The 17,367-nt window shown below is 36.3% G+C and overlaps 1 protein-coding gene across 1 annotated transcript in view; it reads left to right on the top strand.

Moving 5' to 3' along the window:
- The window catches only part of LOC141561848 (uncharacterized), a 327,004-nt gene extending 310,716 nt beyond the window's left edge, over positions 1–16,288 (top strand). The window contains exons 20-21 of the mRNA XM_074301949.1: positions 109–237; positions 6,225–16,288. Of these exons, the coding sequence (XP_074158050.1) occupies positions 109–237; positions 6,225–6,373 (278 nt within the window). The 3' untranslated portion in view covers positions 6,374–16,288. The remainder of the gene's footprint in view (positions 1–108; positions 238–6,224) is intronic.
- The last annotated feature ends 1,079 nt before the right edge of the window (positions 16,289–17,367 follow it).

Raw genomic sequence — 17,367 nt, forward strand, 5'->3', positions numbered from 1 at the left:
AATTCCCATACCAGGAGTTCCTCACAAGATGAAATCACGAGTATAGGACAAAAAAAGAAAACGTCTTTAGAAACTCTCTTATTCTTTCTCTTTCTCTGCCATTCACAGAATGTCCATTTGGAACCTTCGGAGATAGGTGCCAACAATTTTGTGACTGTGAAGGAGCAGGACCCTGCCATCATGTTACTGGGAAATGCCTTTGTTCCCCTGGAAGAACTGGAGACAGATGTGATCTTGGTATGGTTAAGAAGCACTTTCTGTGTGGTTCCATTAACATGAGGGAAATATTTGGCCCTCTCACTAGGAGGAAAAGTGGAGGGCTGCCAGTTGTTTGCATGACAGACTCCTTCATTCAGGCCAGTGTTACAAGGGGTAAAAGATCTCAAATACCTCTACTGAATTGTGGGGTTCTTTCACAACCCCTTTTAACAGGCACCCCAAAATAAGGCCTGGAAAATTTGTCAATATATTATCATTACAAGTATATAATTACTTCCTTGCAGACCTTAAATGTCAAAAATAATGAATTATTATCATTTTTAAATGTCATTAGGATAGAGTGACCAAAAGTGACAAGAGCAAGTTCCTTGCACTCACTAGGAGAATAACCTATTTCTAACCAAAAGATGATAGCAGTATAATACCATGCAAAGAATATTGGGTTTGCCATCAGGGCTTGGGTTTAAATTCTAGATTTGCCACATATTTCCTATGTGACAACTTTTGTTGTCAGTTTCCTCTTATGTAGAAAAATGAGGAGTTTGGACAAAAGAATCTTTAAGGCCCTTTCTAGATCTGAACTTATGTATAATCCAATGAGATGACCTGAAATATTGTAGACTTCCTGAGGGTAGGAGTTAGATTTTTTTTCCCTGTATCCATAGAGTGTAGAAAAATACTCAGCTCATATTCAAAGATTCCTGATAAATACTGATTGTTTATTTGATTAATAAAGTGTTGGGTCCAAACCTTTTGGATATTCTTTTGACTTTGTAGGATCCGAGTGCTTTTCTTTCCTCATATTTTCTCCTTTTTATATTGTATGAAGACACATTAATGAAAAAAAAAGCCACAATGATAAAGACTGCATCTGTATAGTTTTATCCTAATACATGAGGAGTATGGTGGAATGGATACAGAGCCAATCTCAAAGTCAAGAAGACCTTGATTCAATTCTGGCTTCTGACACATAAAGGATATATGACTCTGGGCAAGTCACCTAACCTCTCAATGGTCCCCAAACAGCACCTGATTCTCTAATGTTCAGAGAAAGTACTGATCTCAATTAAGTAGCTCGAATTGCCATCTTGGGAGCCTCTTATTATAATAATGAAATCATAGGTCTAGTAATGTCTCATCCAATCTTGGTATCATAATGATGAAGTAAATAGGTTGATTAAATAATTTAAAAGTTATATAATTAGAAATCTAGAGTAAGAAGGAAGCTCAGAAACCATCCACAGTCCAAAACCTTCATTTTATAGATGAAAAAATTAAGGATGAAGGATGTTAAGTGGTTACTGGCAGTAAGCATACAAAGTAAGATTTGAACCATCATCATTGACTATTAGATGATCTGAGTACTTTAGATAAGAGAACTGGCATAGGCTTACTATAGCCAAACTTGGTTTAGCCACACAAAGAAATCAACTCAGATTCTGCTTACAAGAGAATTGGTCTGCTAGTCAGCTCACTATATTCCTATAAGAATGATCAGAATGTTCAAAGTTACTGACTGTCCTTCTGTCCATCCAGGTTCCCACACTCATTAGTGTTGCTAACTTTTCTTTCCTCATTAATTAGTACCACTGAGAATAGCTTCTTCTGTTATTATGACATTTAGAGTAGCTTCTTCTCTCAGCTGGGATGAGTCCAGAGTCTATGGAGTTGCAGAAAAGGGGATATCTGAATTTTATCACATCTTAAGGTTCCAAACATAATCAGTTCTTAAAACTTTTTTTTTTTCAAATCCAATATGGAACCAGTGTAACTAGCTACTTATGATCAGTTTGCCAAAAGTGGAATGGGTTGCCTCAGGAAAAACTGGTTTTCCCTTCCCTAGAGATCTTCAAGAAAAGTTTAGATGGTGTTCACTTGCTGGATATATTAAAAATTAGTTTATTTTGGAATATATGTTACTCTATGAGTCCCCTAATCTGTTCCATAACCCTAAAATTCCATGATTCAACAAAATAGTCATTCCAAGTCAGTGAATTTACAAATCATGAGAGTTACTCAAGTGTTATTAAGGGGAGAAGGAATGGTTTTCTCTTGTCCAATCCTATAACTTTGAAATAGGCTCTAGAAAACAGAGATGTTATAGGTTTCAGTGGAAAGGAAATCCCCTCCAGACTCCCTCCCAAGTTAGACCTCCTAATTCTCTGGCACGTCTAAAAGTTTGCAAACAAAGTTCCTGAGTGGCTGGACCTCAGAAGCAAAGTGTCTGCTGCTGTTGGATAACATGAGAGCCCCTTGCTTTGACATAAGCTCACTGGGGGCACCGTGGTCCACACAGACTTGTTACAAGGCCTGTTTTATTTGCATTTTTATTTTCAATTAGGCTCAGTTCATCTGTGATATTAACTGTGAGCAGCTGTGACTATGCAGGAGTCATAAAGATAAAAGACCTAATTTTAATTTGAACCCTGGTAAAGGACCCATTAAATGGCCATAATGTTAATTCAAAAAAGAATATAACGAGTTTTTATGGGACTATTTCCCCCTACTTGGTAAATGAACATTTGCAGGCTTTCAAACAGATGTCTTAAATACATGTTATTAACATGAAAATGTGGTATTGCAGAAATTAAAATCAGGCTCCAGATTGTAGAGAAGAGATCTTGCCTTGTAACATTAAAAAAAAAAAAAAAATGGGAAAGTCTAAGGCTCCAGACCTAGCTGAAGAATCCTCCTTTTCCTTTCTCCCTCCCCTTTTCTCCTTTTCGCCTTCTCCTCCAAAGCCAGGCTGGGTGTGTTGGCTTGAATTTGAAATGACACAGAAAAATATTTGGTATTTATTCAATGGTTGATGTGGTTTAAAGAAAAACACTCCTGCCACTGACCATATTTCAGAGCAGTCCTTCATACTGTCTGTGGCTCTTTTTACTCTTCTTATTTCTTCATTTGGGAAAGATTTAATGTTATTGTTCAGATGACTTTAGGAATAATAGTGCCAGGGACTCTTGTCAACTCATGTAGCACAAAAGGACCATTCCATAGATGTGTCTTGAATTGGGTGGAGTGTGGTGGACAGAACCGTTTTAGAACCGAGGCTATGGGTTCAAATCCTACCTTCTTCATTTTCCATGAAAGCAGCTTCCATTTGTCATTTTTCTTCTCCTAGCTTCAGTTCCTTCATGGAGGAACTGTACTAGATGACCAATTTAGATCCATGACCATAGTGTCATTCATCCCATCTTTAAGTCTATGAGCTCATGACCCTATTCATTTTAAGATCTTATTTACATGTTCTTTCTTTCTTTTTCTTCCTTCCTTCCTTCCTTCCTTCCTTCCTTCCTTCCTTCCTTCCTTCCTTCCTTCCTTCCTTCCTTCCTTCCTTCCTTCCTTCCTTCCTTCCTTCCTTCCTTCCTTCCTTCCTTCCTTCCTTCCTCCCTCTCTCCCTCTCTCCCTCCCTCCCTCCCTCCCTCCCTCTCTCTCTCTCTCTCTCTCTCTCTCTCTCTCTCTCTCTCTCTCTCTCTTTCTTTCTTTCTTTCTTTCTTTCTTTCTTTCTTTCTTTCTTTCTTTCTTTCTTTCTTTCTTTCTTTCTTTCTTTCTTTCTTTCTTTCTTTCTTTCTTTCTTTCTTTCTTTCTTTCTTTCTTTCTTTCTTTCTTTCTTTCTTTCTTTCTTTCTTTCTTTCTTTCTTTCTTTCTTTCTTTCTTTCTTTCTTTCTTTCTTTCTTTCTTTCTTTCTTTCTTTCTTTCTTTCTTTCTTTCTTTCTTTCTTTCTTTCTTTCTTTCTTTCTTTCTTTCTTTCTTTCTTTCTTTCTTTCTTTCTTTCTTTCTTTCTTTCTTTCTTTCTTTCTTTCTTTCTAGCTCTGGCACCCCTATCCAGGAGGCTCAGTTGAAGAAACTGGGCCTGATTCTATTGGAGAAGAGAAGATTCAGTGGGGAGATAAGAACTATGTTATTTGAGGGGCTTTCCTCCAGAGGAAGGTGGACTCTAAGGAGGCAGAAACAAGAATAATGTAAGAAAAATAAAAGAGGTAAATTTAGGCAAAATGTTGAGGAAAACTTCCTAGCAATGATTTATTATTCAAAAGCAGAATTGGTGACTTCAAAAGACATCACCCCTCTTCCCTTAAGCAAAGGAAGGATGCTTAATGGTTGGATATGGCAGGGCAAGGGTTGACTGGACTGGGTAGTCACCAATATACCTATGAGATCACAGAATCCCAGGCCTCCAAGACTGATTAGTAAGGCAACCCACTCATTTATTTTCTTGTGGGTGAGGCTTTTTACTCATCCCCACAATCCTAGGAAACTGAACCTGTCAATGGACTGTTAGGTATCAGCATCACAATCAGGACTGTTGACAACTGGTCCTTCACCTGGGGCAAACACCCCAGGCTGTGGAGGAACATAGGAGCCCCTTTTATTGTTGTTCCTCCCATTGAACTAGTCCTGGCTCCTGTGTCCTATTTCTGAGTCATCAAACACATAATTCAGTCCATTCCAAATAACTTTATACAAAAACTCAGTTGGACCACATGAAAAAACTAGGAGCTGATGAAGGAGAATGTGTCTGATAAACTAAACTTTGTGGGGTTCTTCTAAAAATTTAAGGGCAAAGTTAAAGTGTGGGCTATGTCATTCTTCATCATGCATTTGAGCACTCCAAGGATTGGTGATAACTCCAGGCCTGCAGCATCCTCCCACTAAGCTCTCTTGAGCTCTGTAGATAGCCCTTGAGAGCAGCTGTGAGCAAAGTTTCATTCTGTGGCCTTGACTAGGCTGATCTTCAGAACTTTCCTACAGTCTGTCTGTCTCCAGTCCTGGTCTGGAGGCTTCCCAGATTCCCAGTTCAGTCAGACCTGCCAGACTTTGCTTTCCACACTTGGATTCTTTCAATTCCAAAAACCCCTTCACACCCTAAAAAAAAAGCTAGAGATAACCAGGATCCTAGCTAGAAGCACCCTGGAGGCCATTGTGACCAATGAGTGACCTGAGGATAAAGATTTATTTCCAAGATTACAGGGGACAAATCCAGGCCCATTCCATCAGCCACATATATCCTCTGGCTCTCTTGTTAAGAACCTTCTAGGTACTAGGACTGTGCTAAGTTCCTTAAAAATATGAATTCATTGGATTCTCACAAGAGCTCTGGGAAATAGGAGCTATTCTTATCCCCACTTTTACCAATGAGGAAACTGAGGCAAACCGAGGTTGAGTTGCCTAGGATGACACAACTAATGAGCATCTGATAGAATTTGAACTCCAGGTTCAGTACTCTACCCTTGGCACCTCTGGAGGCTCCTCCCAAAATCACATTGTTTTATTTTTCAACTATAGACAGAGGAAACAAAACTAATCTTAGAACCAGAAAAATTCAATTTCCCATCTCTGAGATATACTGGATTATGACCATAGCAAAGTCACATGATCTTTACTACATCAAGCATCTCTCTAAGATTAGAAAATTCATAGAACGTACCAACCTTCTTTGGTATAGGGAGATTTTTCACTCAGGACATTGCCCTGCTAATGTGATCATAGATGTAGTCTCTATCCTTAAATTTCCCATATACTTACACATATAAATACTGTCTCCACAATAGAATATAAGCTTCTTGAGGACTTCTTCTGTTTCCTCCATTTCCTAATACAAAGGCTCAAACATAAAAAAAGGTTTTTATTAAATGCTTGTTGATTGATCACTTAACAACTACTCAGTTTCCTGCATCTCCTCCACATGACTTCTCTGCTCTGAGATGCAGAAATATTTAAGACTTTAAAAAATAAAAGCTTCTCTCCTGTTCTCTCTTTCCCCCACTTTCCCCCTGATCTCCTGAATTTCTTATCCCCTTCTCTTTTTCCAGAAAACTAATCCTTTTCATTATATAACATTCCAGAGGAGGAAGAAGATACCACATGGTTAACCAGCTGATTTTATGAGGCTATCATTATCTTATTGAGAGCCAAGAAGCAATAACAAAAATCAATATGAATCCAGAAAAAATGTATCTTGTGAAGTTCTGCTCCATTTGTTTTTCCTTTTCACTTTACAGAATGCAGATCAGATCGGTATGGGCCCAATTGCTCTCTGCAGTGCCAGTGTTCCCCAGGATCCCAATGCAACGCTCAGAATGGGACCTGTGTATGCCCCTTGAAAAGGATGGAACCAACCTCTGAAGAAAATGACCCAGTGAAGAAATAACCCAGAATGAAGGTTCTTTAATGCATCCCATGCCAACAAATATTACATGTCACGCTCAATGTAGTCAACCAGTCTTTCCCAATGGGCGAGGAAGAATGGAATCCGCACTCTGGAAATTTCTGAATCTGAATCCACACTTTGGAAAGAAGCTTGACTTTCTGCTTCTACACTTAAACACACACACACACACACACACACACACACACACACACATACACACACACACACACACACCCCTCTAGTTCAACTTCTCTAATTCCTACTGATAAAGAATATAATCCAGAACATGATAATGGTTTTCCAAGTACCCAAAATTAACTATGCTCATTAAAAATGAACTTTTAAAAATATTTACAGATACAGAAATTTTAATTTGGAAATGAGTTCCTCTATTTAGTCAGAGAATCATGTATCCTTATTAACATTTTTCTGTCTATTCTTATACTTCTTTCTTGCCCTGTCTTTTCTGAGAGAGCTGAGAATTAATCTTTCTGAAGAATGGGATAGAAAGATGGCACAGGTAATTTGTAAGAAACTATCCAAAGGTCTAGTTGTAGTTTAAACATAATTAACAAACAAAAGGGAAGCAAGGTATGGATGGGAGGAATTTTAAAAGTATCTGTACCAGTCACCATTTTTTTGCAGTCCTAGAGAGTTTAAATGACTTGCTTTGTAGTCACACAGGAGTCTGGACTTCCTGGTTCAAAAAGAAAGCAAGCATGATTTGGGGAGGTTCTCTGTTTTCATTTCTTTCTTTCTTTTTATTTATGAAGGTTCTTCACCTTACTTTTGTTGCTGAACTTGTGAGGTTTACACTATGCTCTTATGTACAGTTATAGAGGATGGATATAATGGGCCTCTTGGATAAAATGGATAACTATTAGTCCAGTGTCTAAAAAGTGATGTGGACATTTAGAATGACAATTTGTTTAGTAAAAAAATTAGATAACATTCATTCATTTTAAAACTCTCAGTATAAAATAACCCCTAAAATTCTTTTTTTTTCTCTACATAGCATTTTGATAGGAAAAAAAAAAGAAAGAAAGAAAGAGGAAGGGAAGGAGGGAGAAAGGGAGGGAAAAAGGGAGGGAGAAAGGAAGAAAAGGAGGGAAGGGAGAGAGGTAAAACATATAGGAAAAGAGTAAGAAAAAGAAAAAAAAGTTTAGCTTTGACATCAAAAGTGTGGACACTTGGTTCATGAGAAGCTAAGATACTTAAAGGACCATTATAACAGTGATTGGCTTCAGAGTCATTGGAAATTTTGTTTTCATAAGAAAATCTATGCATTTCCCAATGAAATCTTTATTTTCTCCATAAATTTCCATAGGATCAAAAGTTTGGAGTTTAGAGGGAATATGCCAGTTGTTTAACTCTTCTTTCATTCTTCAGATAAGAGCACAGGCTCAGAAGGCTAACTGTCAAAGTCACCTCGGTGGCAAGGGGCAGCAGGACTGACATTTGAATCATGATCATATCTAGAGAAAAGAAAGGAATTTTAGAGATCATCTAATCCAAATCATGTCATTTTACAGATGAAAAATCCATGTCCCAGAAGGACAAAGAGGCTTAATTGCCTGGGACCTGTGGGCTTTTAAGAACTGTTTGTTGTTACTTGCCCAAGACTACACAGCTAGTAAATGTCAGAGGCAGGATTGAAACAGACTCCATGGCCATGCCCTTTTCATCCTACCATATTGCTTTCATACTTTGATTACAAATCCAGACTCTTTTAAATTAAATTAGACAACAAATTGGACAGCTCATCCCATTTTTGTTTGAATTTTGCCAGTAACTTTCATAACAACCTCATTGAACTGTGCAGAAAATGAAATTAATAGATCCAGCCATCACTGTTAACTCATCCTGGATCTTTTAGCATATGTTTTCAGGTCTCCACAAGGCAAGTATTGAAGCAAGAGCAAGGGATTCTTAAACTGACCTTTGTGAATAAATTTCAAGGGATCCATGACCTTGGAGATAGAAAAAAAATTACATTTTCAATTTAGCTAATCTCAAGCTGAATTTAACACTTCCTTCAATTGTTTATAAAAATAATTCAGAGAAAGGGTTCATAAGCTTCCATTAGATTGCCAAAAGAGAGTCTATTATAGACATAAAAATTAACTTTTTTCCTCATGAGGCTATTTCTCATTGTCAATAGAGCAATATGCTATTATAACTATAGAGTGCAGCATTTCTGTCAGTACGGATTGTTTTTGTGTTTGTACCTAGCACCTAACACATAGTAGGAATTTGCTAAATGCTAATTAATTGATTTAGCAAGAGAACTGCTGGTTATGGGTCAGATGGAGTATATCAAGAATGGCTTTTGCCCATGCTTTTCATTATTATGAGTCAATTTGACCAACTTAGAATTCCCTTAGGAAAAGGGGGTGGTGTGGAGGCGGAAATGATTAACAATATAAGAAGAAAGCCAAGCTTCTAGCAGAATGCCTGTTTTTAATGGTCAATGACCCATTGCTGATATAAATTTGACCTTCAAATTTGTGGGGGTGACAAAGGCCTTCTGTGCATTGACCATGCAGGCTTTTATAAGGGCCAATGGAAGACTGTACCTCCTTCATTATGCATTACCCTGAAATTCAGGATGCGAGGGCAGGTTCAGGATGCTCCCAAGAAATGTGCCTAAAACTAAGTTAATAAGCCTTAGAAGCTGATGAGTTATATAACCATAAGCTTTCTGAACCTCAGTTTCTTTCTTCATTTGGAAAATGAATATAATAATAGTGTCTATGATGCTTAATATTACTGAGGGTCAAATGAGATCACTTGTATAAGGTGTTTGGCAACTTTAAAGTACTAGAGATATGCCAGTTAGCAATAAATTACTATTAAGCTATACGTCTATTTCAAAAATGAGACTCCATTGCCAAATCCATTGAACTAACCCACTTTTTGTAAACCTCCTGGACTTGATAAAATCTATGCAAACAATCATAACTACAAAATATTCATTAGTTAGGGAGTGGAATTCATTTGGGAGAATGAAAGATTTATCTTAATTGAGTTACTATGCAGGGGCTTTTCAAATAGGACCTTGAAAGAACAATTCTGTTGGTTAGAGCAAAGTCCTCTATCATATCGCTTATAATGCCAAATAGAATGAAATTGGCTGCTGTGTTGGAACATTCATGGAAATCCATGTAATTATAGGCCTTCAACATCTTTATTTTATTTTTTTATAGTTTTTATTTACCAGATATATGCATATACAGCATTGGCAATTGCCAAACCTTTTGTTCTAATTTTCCCCTCCTCCCCCCCAGATGGCAGGTTGACCAATACATGTTACATATGTTAAAGTATAAATTAAATACATACATGTCCATACAGTTATTTTGCTGTACAAAAAGAATCGAACTTTGAAATAGCTTACAATTAGCCTGTGAAGGAAATCCAAAATGCAGATGGACAAAAATAGAAGGATTGGGAATTCCATGCAATGGTTCATAGTCATCTCCCAGAGTTCTTTCTCTGGGTATAGGTGGTTCAATTCATTACTGCTCTATTGGAACTGATTTGGTTCATCTCATTGTTGAAGAGGGCCACATCTATCAGAATTGATCTTCATATAGTATTGTTGAAGCATATAATGATCTCCTGGTCCTGCTCATTTCACTCAGCATCAGTTCATGTAGGTCTCTATACATTCGTATGCCACAATTTACCCAACCATTCTCCAGTTGATGGGTATCCACTCAGTTTCCAGTTTCTGGCCACTACAAAGAGGGCTGCCATAAACATTCTTGCATATACAGGTTCCCTTCCCTTCTTTAAGATCTCTTTGGGATATAAGCCCAGTAGTAACACTGCTAGGTCAAAGGGTATGCACAGTTCGATAACTTTTTGAGCATAGTTCTAAATTGCTCTCCAGAAAAGCTAGATGTATTCACAATTCCGCCAACAATGTATCAGTGTCCCTGTTTTCCCACATCCCCTCCAACATTGTGCATTATCTTTCCCTGTCATTCTAGACAATCTGACAGGTGTGTAGTAGTATCTCAGAGTTGTCTTAATTTGCATTTCTCTGATTAATAATGACTTGGAGCATCTTTTCATACAGCTATAAATAGTTTCCATTTCTTCATCTGAGAATTGTCTGTTCATATCCTTTGACCATTTATCAATTGGAGACTGGCTTGATTTTTTATAAATTAGAGTCAATTCTCTATATATTTTCAACATCTTTATTAAAGAAATTTTGTACTCTTTCAGCTATTTTCTTTTCCAAAAAAACATCAACAACCTCAACTCTAGAAATATAGTTGGGAGGAAAGCGTTAAATAAAAAAACTTTCACCAGTGTATATGTACATGTTCATCAATAGATTCACTAACCATGTATTTAGAATCTGCCATGAGTAGAACAGTGTATTGGATCCTGGGAGAAAACACTGCCTGAAACAAAAAAAAAAGCATTTAATGAATTCTTTTTTAATCAACAATATATCAAAGTCCATAGAAATGTCAGCAGCTGTTAACATTACTCCTTTACTCAATTATTATGAAAAATTATCATTATTATGCATTTAGTATAACATATTTAATGTTATACTGTTTATCATAAATATATTAATATATTGGTATATTTAGTATATCCTTTGTATCTATAGGATATAATACATACATATAGACATCAGTTATTTTACAGGACATTTCCACTACAAGTCCTGTGTTTAACCCTTCAAAGTAATATCTAGTTGCCCCAGTCCTTCTAAATTTTCTATTTAGACATTAAGATTCCCAAATAAAGCAGCTGAATGACTTGGTTAGACAATCTTTTAGAGAAACTGAAAATCATTTTGAGAGCCATTCACACAAATAATAGCTTTTCAATTAGAAATAAATTAGAAAGCTGGAGGCTTATTTGTCAGTGAACACTTTACCTTGGATTCCTGCAACCCTGGCATTCAGATATAGTAAGAACCCTAGTGAGGAAGTGAGTAAACATTACCAGCATTTCACGTTAGAAATTTGGTAGAAATTTCAGTTAAATTCACTTCTTTTGGTACATCATAGACCAAAGTGTACTCAAATTTTTGAAGAGTTTTAATTCTTTTATTTGGGGGCATAGAGTTCTAGATCTACAATTTTTTTTTGGTGGACAAAAGAATATAATTTAATTTATAGAGTGTAAGGAAACTCCCTTTACCACTGAAAATCCATACCTACTCAGCAATCTGTGGTCTTTATACAAATGTCTGAGACAAGAAGTTCAATGGTTTAGTCATAACTCATATATAGTAAATACAGCACTTGAATTCAGGTCTTCTAGATTTCCATATCAGCTTTCTCTCTGCTCCTCTAGGCTAGCTCTCATCCTTGGACCTAAGATCACATTTCTAAATAGATTTATCCCTACTCCCCTTACTCATATTTGATATTTTCCAAATAAGAAATGCATATCTGTGGGGGAGAGAATTTAGGAAACATTAGAGCCAAACATTGAGAATGTTTTGTTTAAATTACCAAGTTTTGGGATTTTTGTTTTTGTTTTTGCTTTTATCTCCTTTGATCTTTAAAACAAGCCAGTGAGAATGATACTGTGGAATTTTAACTTAACAAAACCAAAACCCATAGAATTGAAATGAATTATTAGACCAAGGTCACATAGGTATGATATCTATATATCTATATCTATCTATCTATCTATCTATCTATCTATCTATCTATCTATCTATCTATCTATCTATCTAATCATACTAAGAGTTTTTCATTCCACTCTTTATTACCGTGTTTCCCCGATAATAAGACCTATCCTGAAAATAAGACACCCACATACTCTTTAATATTCCGCTAAAATAAGCCCTCCCCCGAAAATAAGCCCTATCGAACTTACTATGAAAACGGTCATCATGGTGATCCCCTGCGCTATATGCTGCGTAGCGGTACCTTCAGTAAGCAGCGCCGTCCTCCCCTCCCGGGTGAAACGCACGTCGCGCTCCGAGCTGCATCCAATCAGAGCTGCAGCAGTGAGCGCGTCATCCTCTTCTTCCCTGGTGATTTGTTTGCTGGCGCTACTGAGAGCAGCGCCGCGGAGTAGAGCTGAGACAGGACCATCTAAAAACTCGGTAAGTTCAGTAAGCGATGGAGAATAAAATAAGCACTCAGGGGGCATGATGGAGGCTAAAAGGGGCATGATGGAGGCTAAAATGGGCATGATGGAGGATAAAAGGGGCATGATGGAGGCTAAAATGGGCATGATGGAGGATAAAAGGGGCATGATGGAGGATAAAATAAGCCCTCCCCTGAAAATAAGCCCTCTGGTGTTTTTTAGTCCCAAAAAAATAATAAGACAGTGTCTTATTATCGGGGAAACACGGTATATCTCAGAGATAGACAATTCAGAGACATTCAAGGTATTTTCTTCATGCCTAAAAATAAGAACTGAACTATTTAAATGTCTGAGACTATATTTGACCTCAGGTCTTTCTGACTTCAGGCCCAGGATTCTACCTACAGTGTCATGTACTGCAATTCTGTCTCTGACTACTACTAATTGTAGGATTCTATCCCTTGAGCAGTTCTCTAGGAATTACTAAATTGACATGTGTTGGTGGGGGAAATTCCCATACTGAGACTTCTGTCTACATTGAAAAAATTCCAGATTCTTCTTGTTTCCTCAAGGCATTGCCCTAAACTCAGTAACACAAAGGTTACTTTGTGAAGTAGTTTCTGCCTTCTAAGTGGTTATAGTCTTCTAGAGTGTAATTATGAAATATGTCTGTCTCTGTTTCTTTTTCTGCATGTATATGTGTGTGATGTATATATGCATATATCATTACTCAATTTTGACATTTTCTTTGCAAAAGGTCCATAGTTTATTTGGTGCATAAACAAAACAATGATTTTAAGGACCGCATGGGCATAGGGATTTCATGGTAAGGAGCCAGGTGAGTGGAGAAAAGGGAGAAATCTCTTTTCTCCCGTCCCATATCCATATACATCATTCTGTTCTATTTTGATATATTGGATGTTCACAAAGTATTCTCGCAAGGTACTTTTTAAGAAAATGATTAAGGTACAAGATAAGTAATTATCCTCAGCATTTACATAATAATGTATTTCTGTTTATTTATTTGAAGTACTATACAAATCAATCATTCATTTTTCCTTCCACGCATTATAATATACCTGATATCTTGTTTGTATTGACTGGTCCTTGACATAGTAAAGCCTTACCTGACTTCTGCCTTCCTATATGTAAAGTCACACTTATATCAATTCCCTAAATACACATGACCCACAAGCATATCAGTGAATTTATTATGAATTTCTATAACTCAAAAGTATTTTTCCATTAAAAAAAATCTACCAATCAACACATTCTTCATTTAGTGCTAGAAAGATAAGGTTGAGGTCCAGCAGCACATGTTAAGTTTTGGGACCAAATCATAGAGTTCAATAGCAATTCACATGTGGAGAATTCACAATGGCTTTCTCCTTACCAAAAGATACCTTTATTTATAAGAGGTTATGGACAAAATGAAGAGATCAAATTAACATCAGGACTGGTAAATATGAAATAGCTTTGGGAGAGCATATAGTTAGCGAGGAGAGTAGTTTTAACAATTAGCAATGAAAAAGAAAAGTGCCCCAGTGGAACCCAGGAGAAAGGGAATATGCCATTGGTTGGTAGGCTAAATCCACAATGGAGTTTATCACACTAAAAGAGTTAAGTTAGCTATAACAAGGAGAAAGACACCATGAGGCATGGGGTAGGGGTGAGAGGAAACACCTCATAAGGCAGAATGCCATAGTGGGCTAACCCAAAAGGGATTCAGCAAAGATGGCATAGACCATGGACAGATTTACTAGGGAAATTTAACTGCAGGAATTTGATATCATAACTTGGTTTTCTGATTGGATCTAGTAAAGCAGAGTTTCCCAAGGTTTCCCTAGGAATGGTGCTGCAAGCCCAAGCTAATCCCCATCAGTGTCCTTCCATGTTTACATCAGGAGTATTAGAACCTTATCAATACTTCAGACTTTCTCTGTCAACCCTACCTATTTACCTAGAATCTCATCATTTCTGGACCAAATAAGAGTATTGCAAATTTGCATCTTTAAATATCCTTATTTCTAAGTTGACTGTTTGCTCATGGATACCCCAAAATCTAGAGTATATTTCTTAAGCTTTTGAAATTCCTAGAAGTAATGTCAGTTGATGTTTTGAGGCATTCATTTTCCGCTTTGTATAAGGTTCTTCATGGAACTTTAGTTTGCAATTTATATGTATACTAAAAACCCAGTAAATAATTGTATATTTACATTTAAACCAATTAGCATAATTAGGAGATGTGACATAAATGGTGCTCTTCTAAAATGAAACCAAAGCAGGAATTATGATTATATGTTGGCAAATGAGGACAGCATATTTTCATTAAAATTAATGTATAACTTGAGGGTATAACGGCTTCTTTTAATGCTTAAGTAATAACAAAGATTAAGGGTACCCATAGAATTCTTAACAGCAAGCTAAAATCCTCGCTTCTTTGTGAGATTAATAAAAAAAAATTATCCAAGTCAGGGTCCTTCTCTAATTAAATCTTATGGATTTCAATGTAGCTGTTAATTGATTGTTAATGCATTACACATTGTTTCAGGAGCCTAATTTCAAGTAGTGGAGAGAGAATTAGATGCAGAGTCTGGGGAATTGTTTTCATTCTTATTGTTGACTCTTACTGTAAGGCTATATGACCCTGGGGAGGTCATTTGACCACTTTGAAATTTCAATTTCTCCATACACTAAAACTGGATTGCTATTTCACTATCTTGGATGACTGCTATAATTAAAATGCTTTGTATAGCTTAAAATGCTTCACAAACAACATTATCATCATCATCATCATTACCAATTAGGATGGCTCCACATTCCCATTGAAAATGACATCATTTGTAGAGATTGGCCCACATCATAGCTTGGGAATCCTTTCTGTCTAATCATCTATTTCCTGTGGATCAATGTTCTCACTTACAATGGCATTTCCTTAAACTATTGACATAAGAAAATGAAGATAAAAATGTCTTTGAAAACAAACCTCACAAATTATTTCAACTAGATACACACAGAACTGACATTTACATTTAGTAAAGGAATTATTCCATTTAGTTATGAGCATGTCTTATTTTAAGTAAATTGGTTACACAGGATTTTTAATTTATTGAACTAATTAAGTAGAAGAAAAATATTTTAGTTAATATCCAATCTTTTGAGCAATCTTCAAGCTAGAATATATCAACTCTGTATGGTTCTAGTATATATCTGATATTCTTAATAACTACACAAAAATGAAAAGAACAATGAATGAAGAACTGAGATTCATGGAGTTCACTAGAAACACATGATTTATACTTGAAAAAGCCTTAGAGATTATTTTCTCCAACTCTTTCATTTTGTAGATGAACAGACTGAGGCCCAGAATGATTAATTGACTTGTGTAATAGTTAAATAGCAACAGAATCAAGAGTGAGATCAAGCTTCCTGATGCACAGTGCTGTTTGGCACACTATCATCTCTTCTGTGCATGAGATTACAGGAAAGTGGTCAAAAACAAGGGAAAGAACCCATATGTTATAAGGCATTTTATGTGTTTCAAGAACTACAAGGGACAAAATTACCCTCAGCAACAGAGTAGGTGGAGAGAAGTGGTCTCCTATTATATTTGAGTACTTGTGGTGGTCTAGAAATTGTCTCCATCTGGACCTTTTCTTACAGAAGGTTGCAATTTTTAGATAATAAGAGGATTTTTTTTTTGGTTTTCCTTTACCTTGCTTTCCATTTAGTTAAACAAACATATATTAATTTTCAACAATATGTCAGGCACTGTCCTAGGTGCTGGGGATTCAAAAACAAAAATTAAGGTATCTTTGGCTTCAAGGAGTTTACATCTCACTGGGGGAATACAACATATATATATATATATATATATATATATATATATATATATATATATATATATATATATATATATATATATGTAAAACAACACACACGCACACACATATATATCAATTAATTGCAAGGAGTAAGGTGCATTGTCAGTCACAATCTTCTGTAGGAGATGTGTGTGTATGTGTGTGAATATATGTAGAGATGGATGGATGGATGGATGGATAGATGGATGGATGGATGGAGTGTGTATGTGTATGAATATATGGAGAGATGGATGGATGGATGGATAGAGTGTGTGTGTATGTGTATCTTTCTCATCTTTGGTATGGCTTAAGCTGTTTCATACCTGCATTGTCATCACAAATGAGTTATTGACCCTAATTGCATGCTATTGAGCACAGGTGCGAAGAATAAAAGTCTTAACTGCATCCTGGTCAGGAAATAACTTTACTTTCCTTCCAGGGAAAACAATATAAATGTGTAAAATGTTCCATTTTTCTTGTTCTAAGTTTTTCTTTAAACATCTGAGATTTTAGCTTATAAGCTTTTACAGTATTTTAGCTAAATATCATTTTGATTAGCAACAGATTTCCATTTTCCTTGATACTGATTAACACGGTGGCAAAGCTTTGCAGCCACACAAGCACAGTACTCATATTTTTTTCTAATTCCCTATTAAGGTACCAAGGAAGCCACAGTGGTTGGTTAATAAGGCAGTTTTAGCCAACATTGGCTTTTGATTTCATTTTGCCATCAGTATGAGTGGATTGATGGGGGGCCAAAATTAATATTCCCAGTGCCTGTATGGCTGATTAGCCAAAGGGATTTTCTTTTTTATCAATTCATACAATGAAACAAAATTCCAAAATTTATGAGAAAAACTTAGATAATATCCATGATCCTATAATGTGCTCTTCCATATTTCAATCTTTCATTTAACACCTGTAGAAAAGATACATTCCTACCCATAAGTTTTCATGCAAGCATTTAATACCTTCCCCCAAAGTCATCTGAAACTATGCCTAATATTGTATTCTATGCACACAATTTTGTGCTATTAAAAAACTGGTGCTAATTTC

This window comes from Sminthopsis crassicaudata, chromosome 3, assembly GCF_048593235.1.
Source record: "Sminthopsis crassicaudata isolate SCR6 chromosome 3, ASM4859323v1, whole genome shotgun sequence".
NCBI lineage: Eukaryota > Metazoa > Chordata > Mammalia > Dasyuromorphia > Dasyuridae > Sminthopsis > Sminthopsis crassicaudata.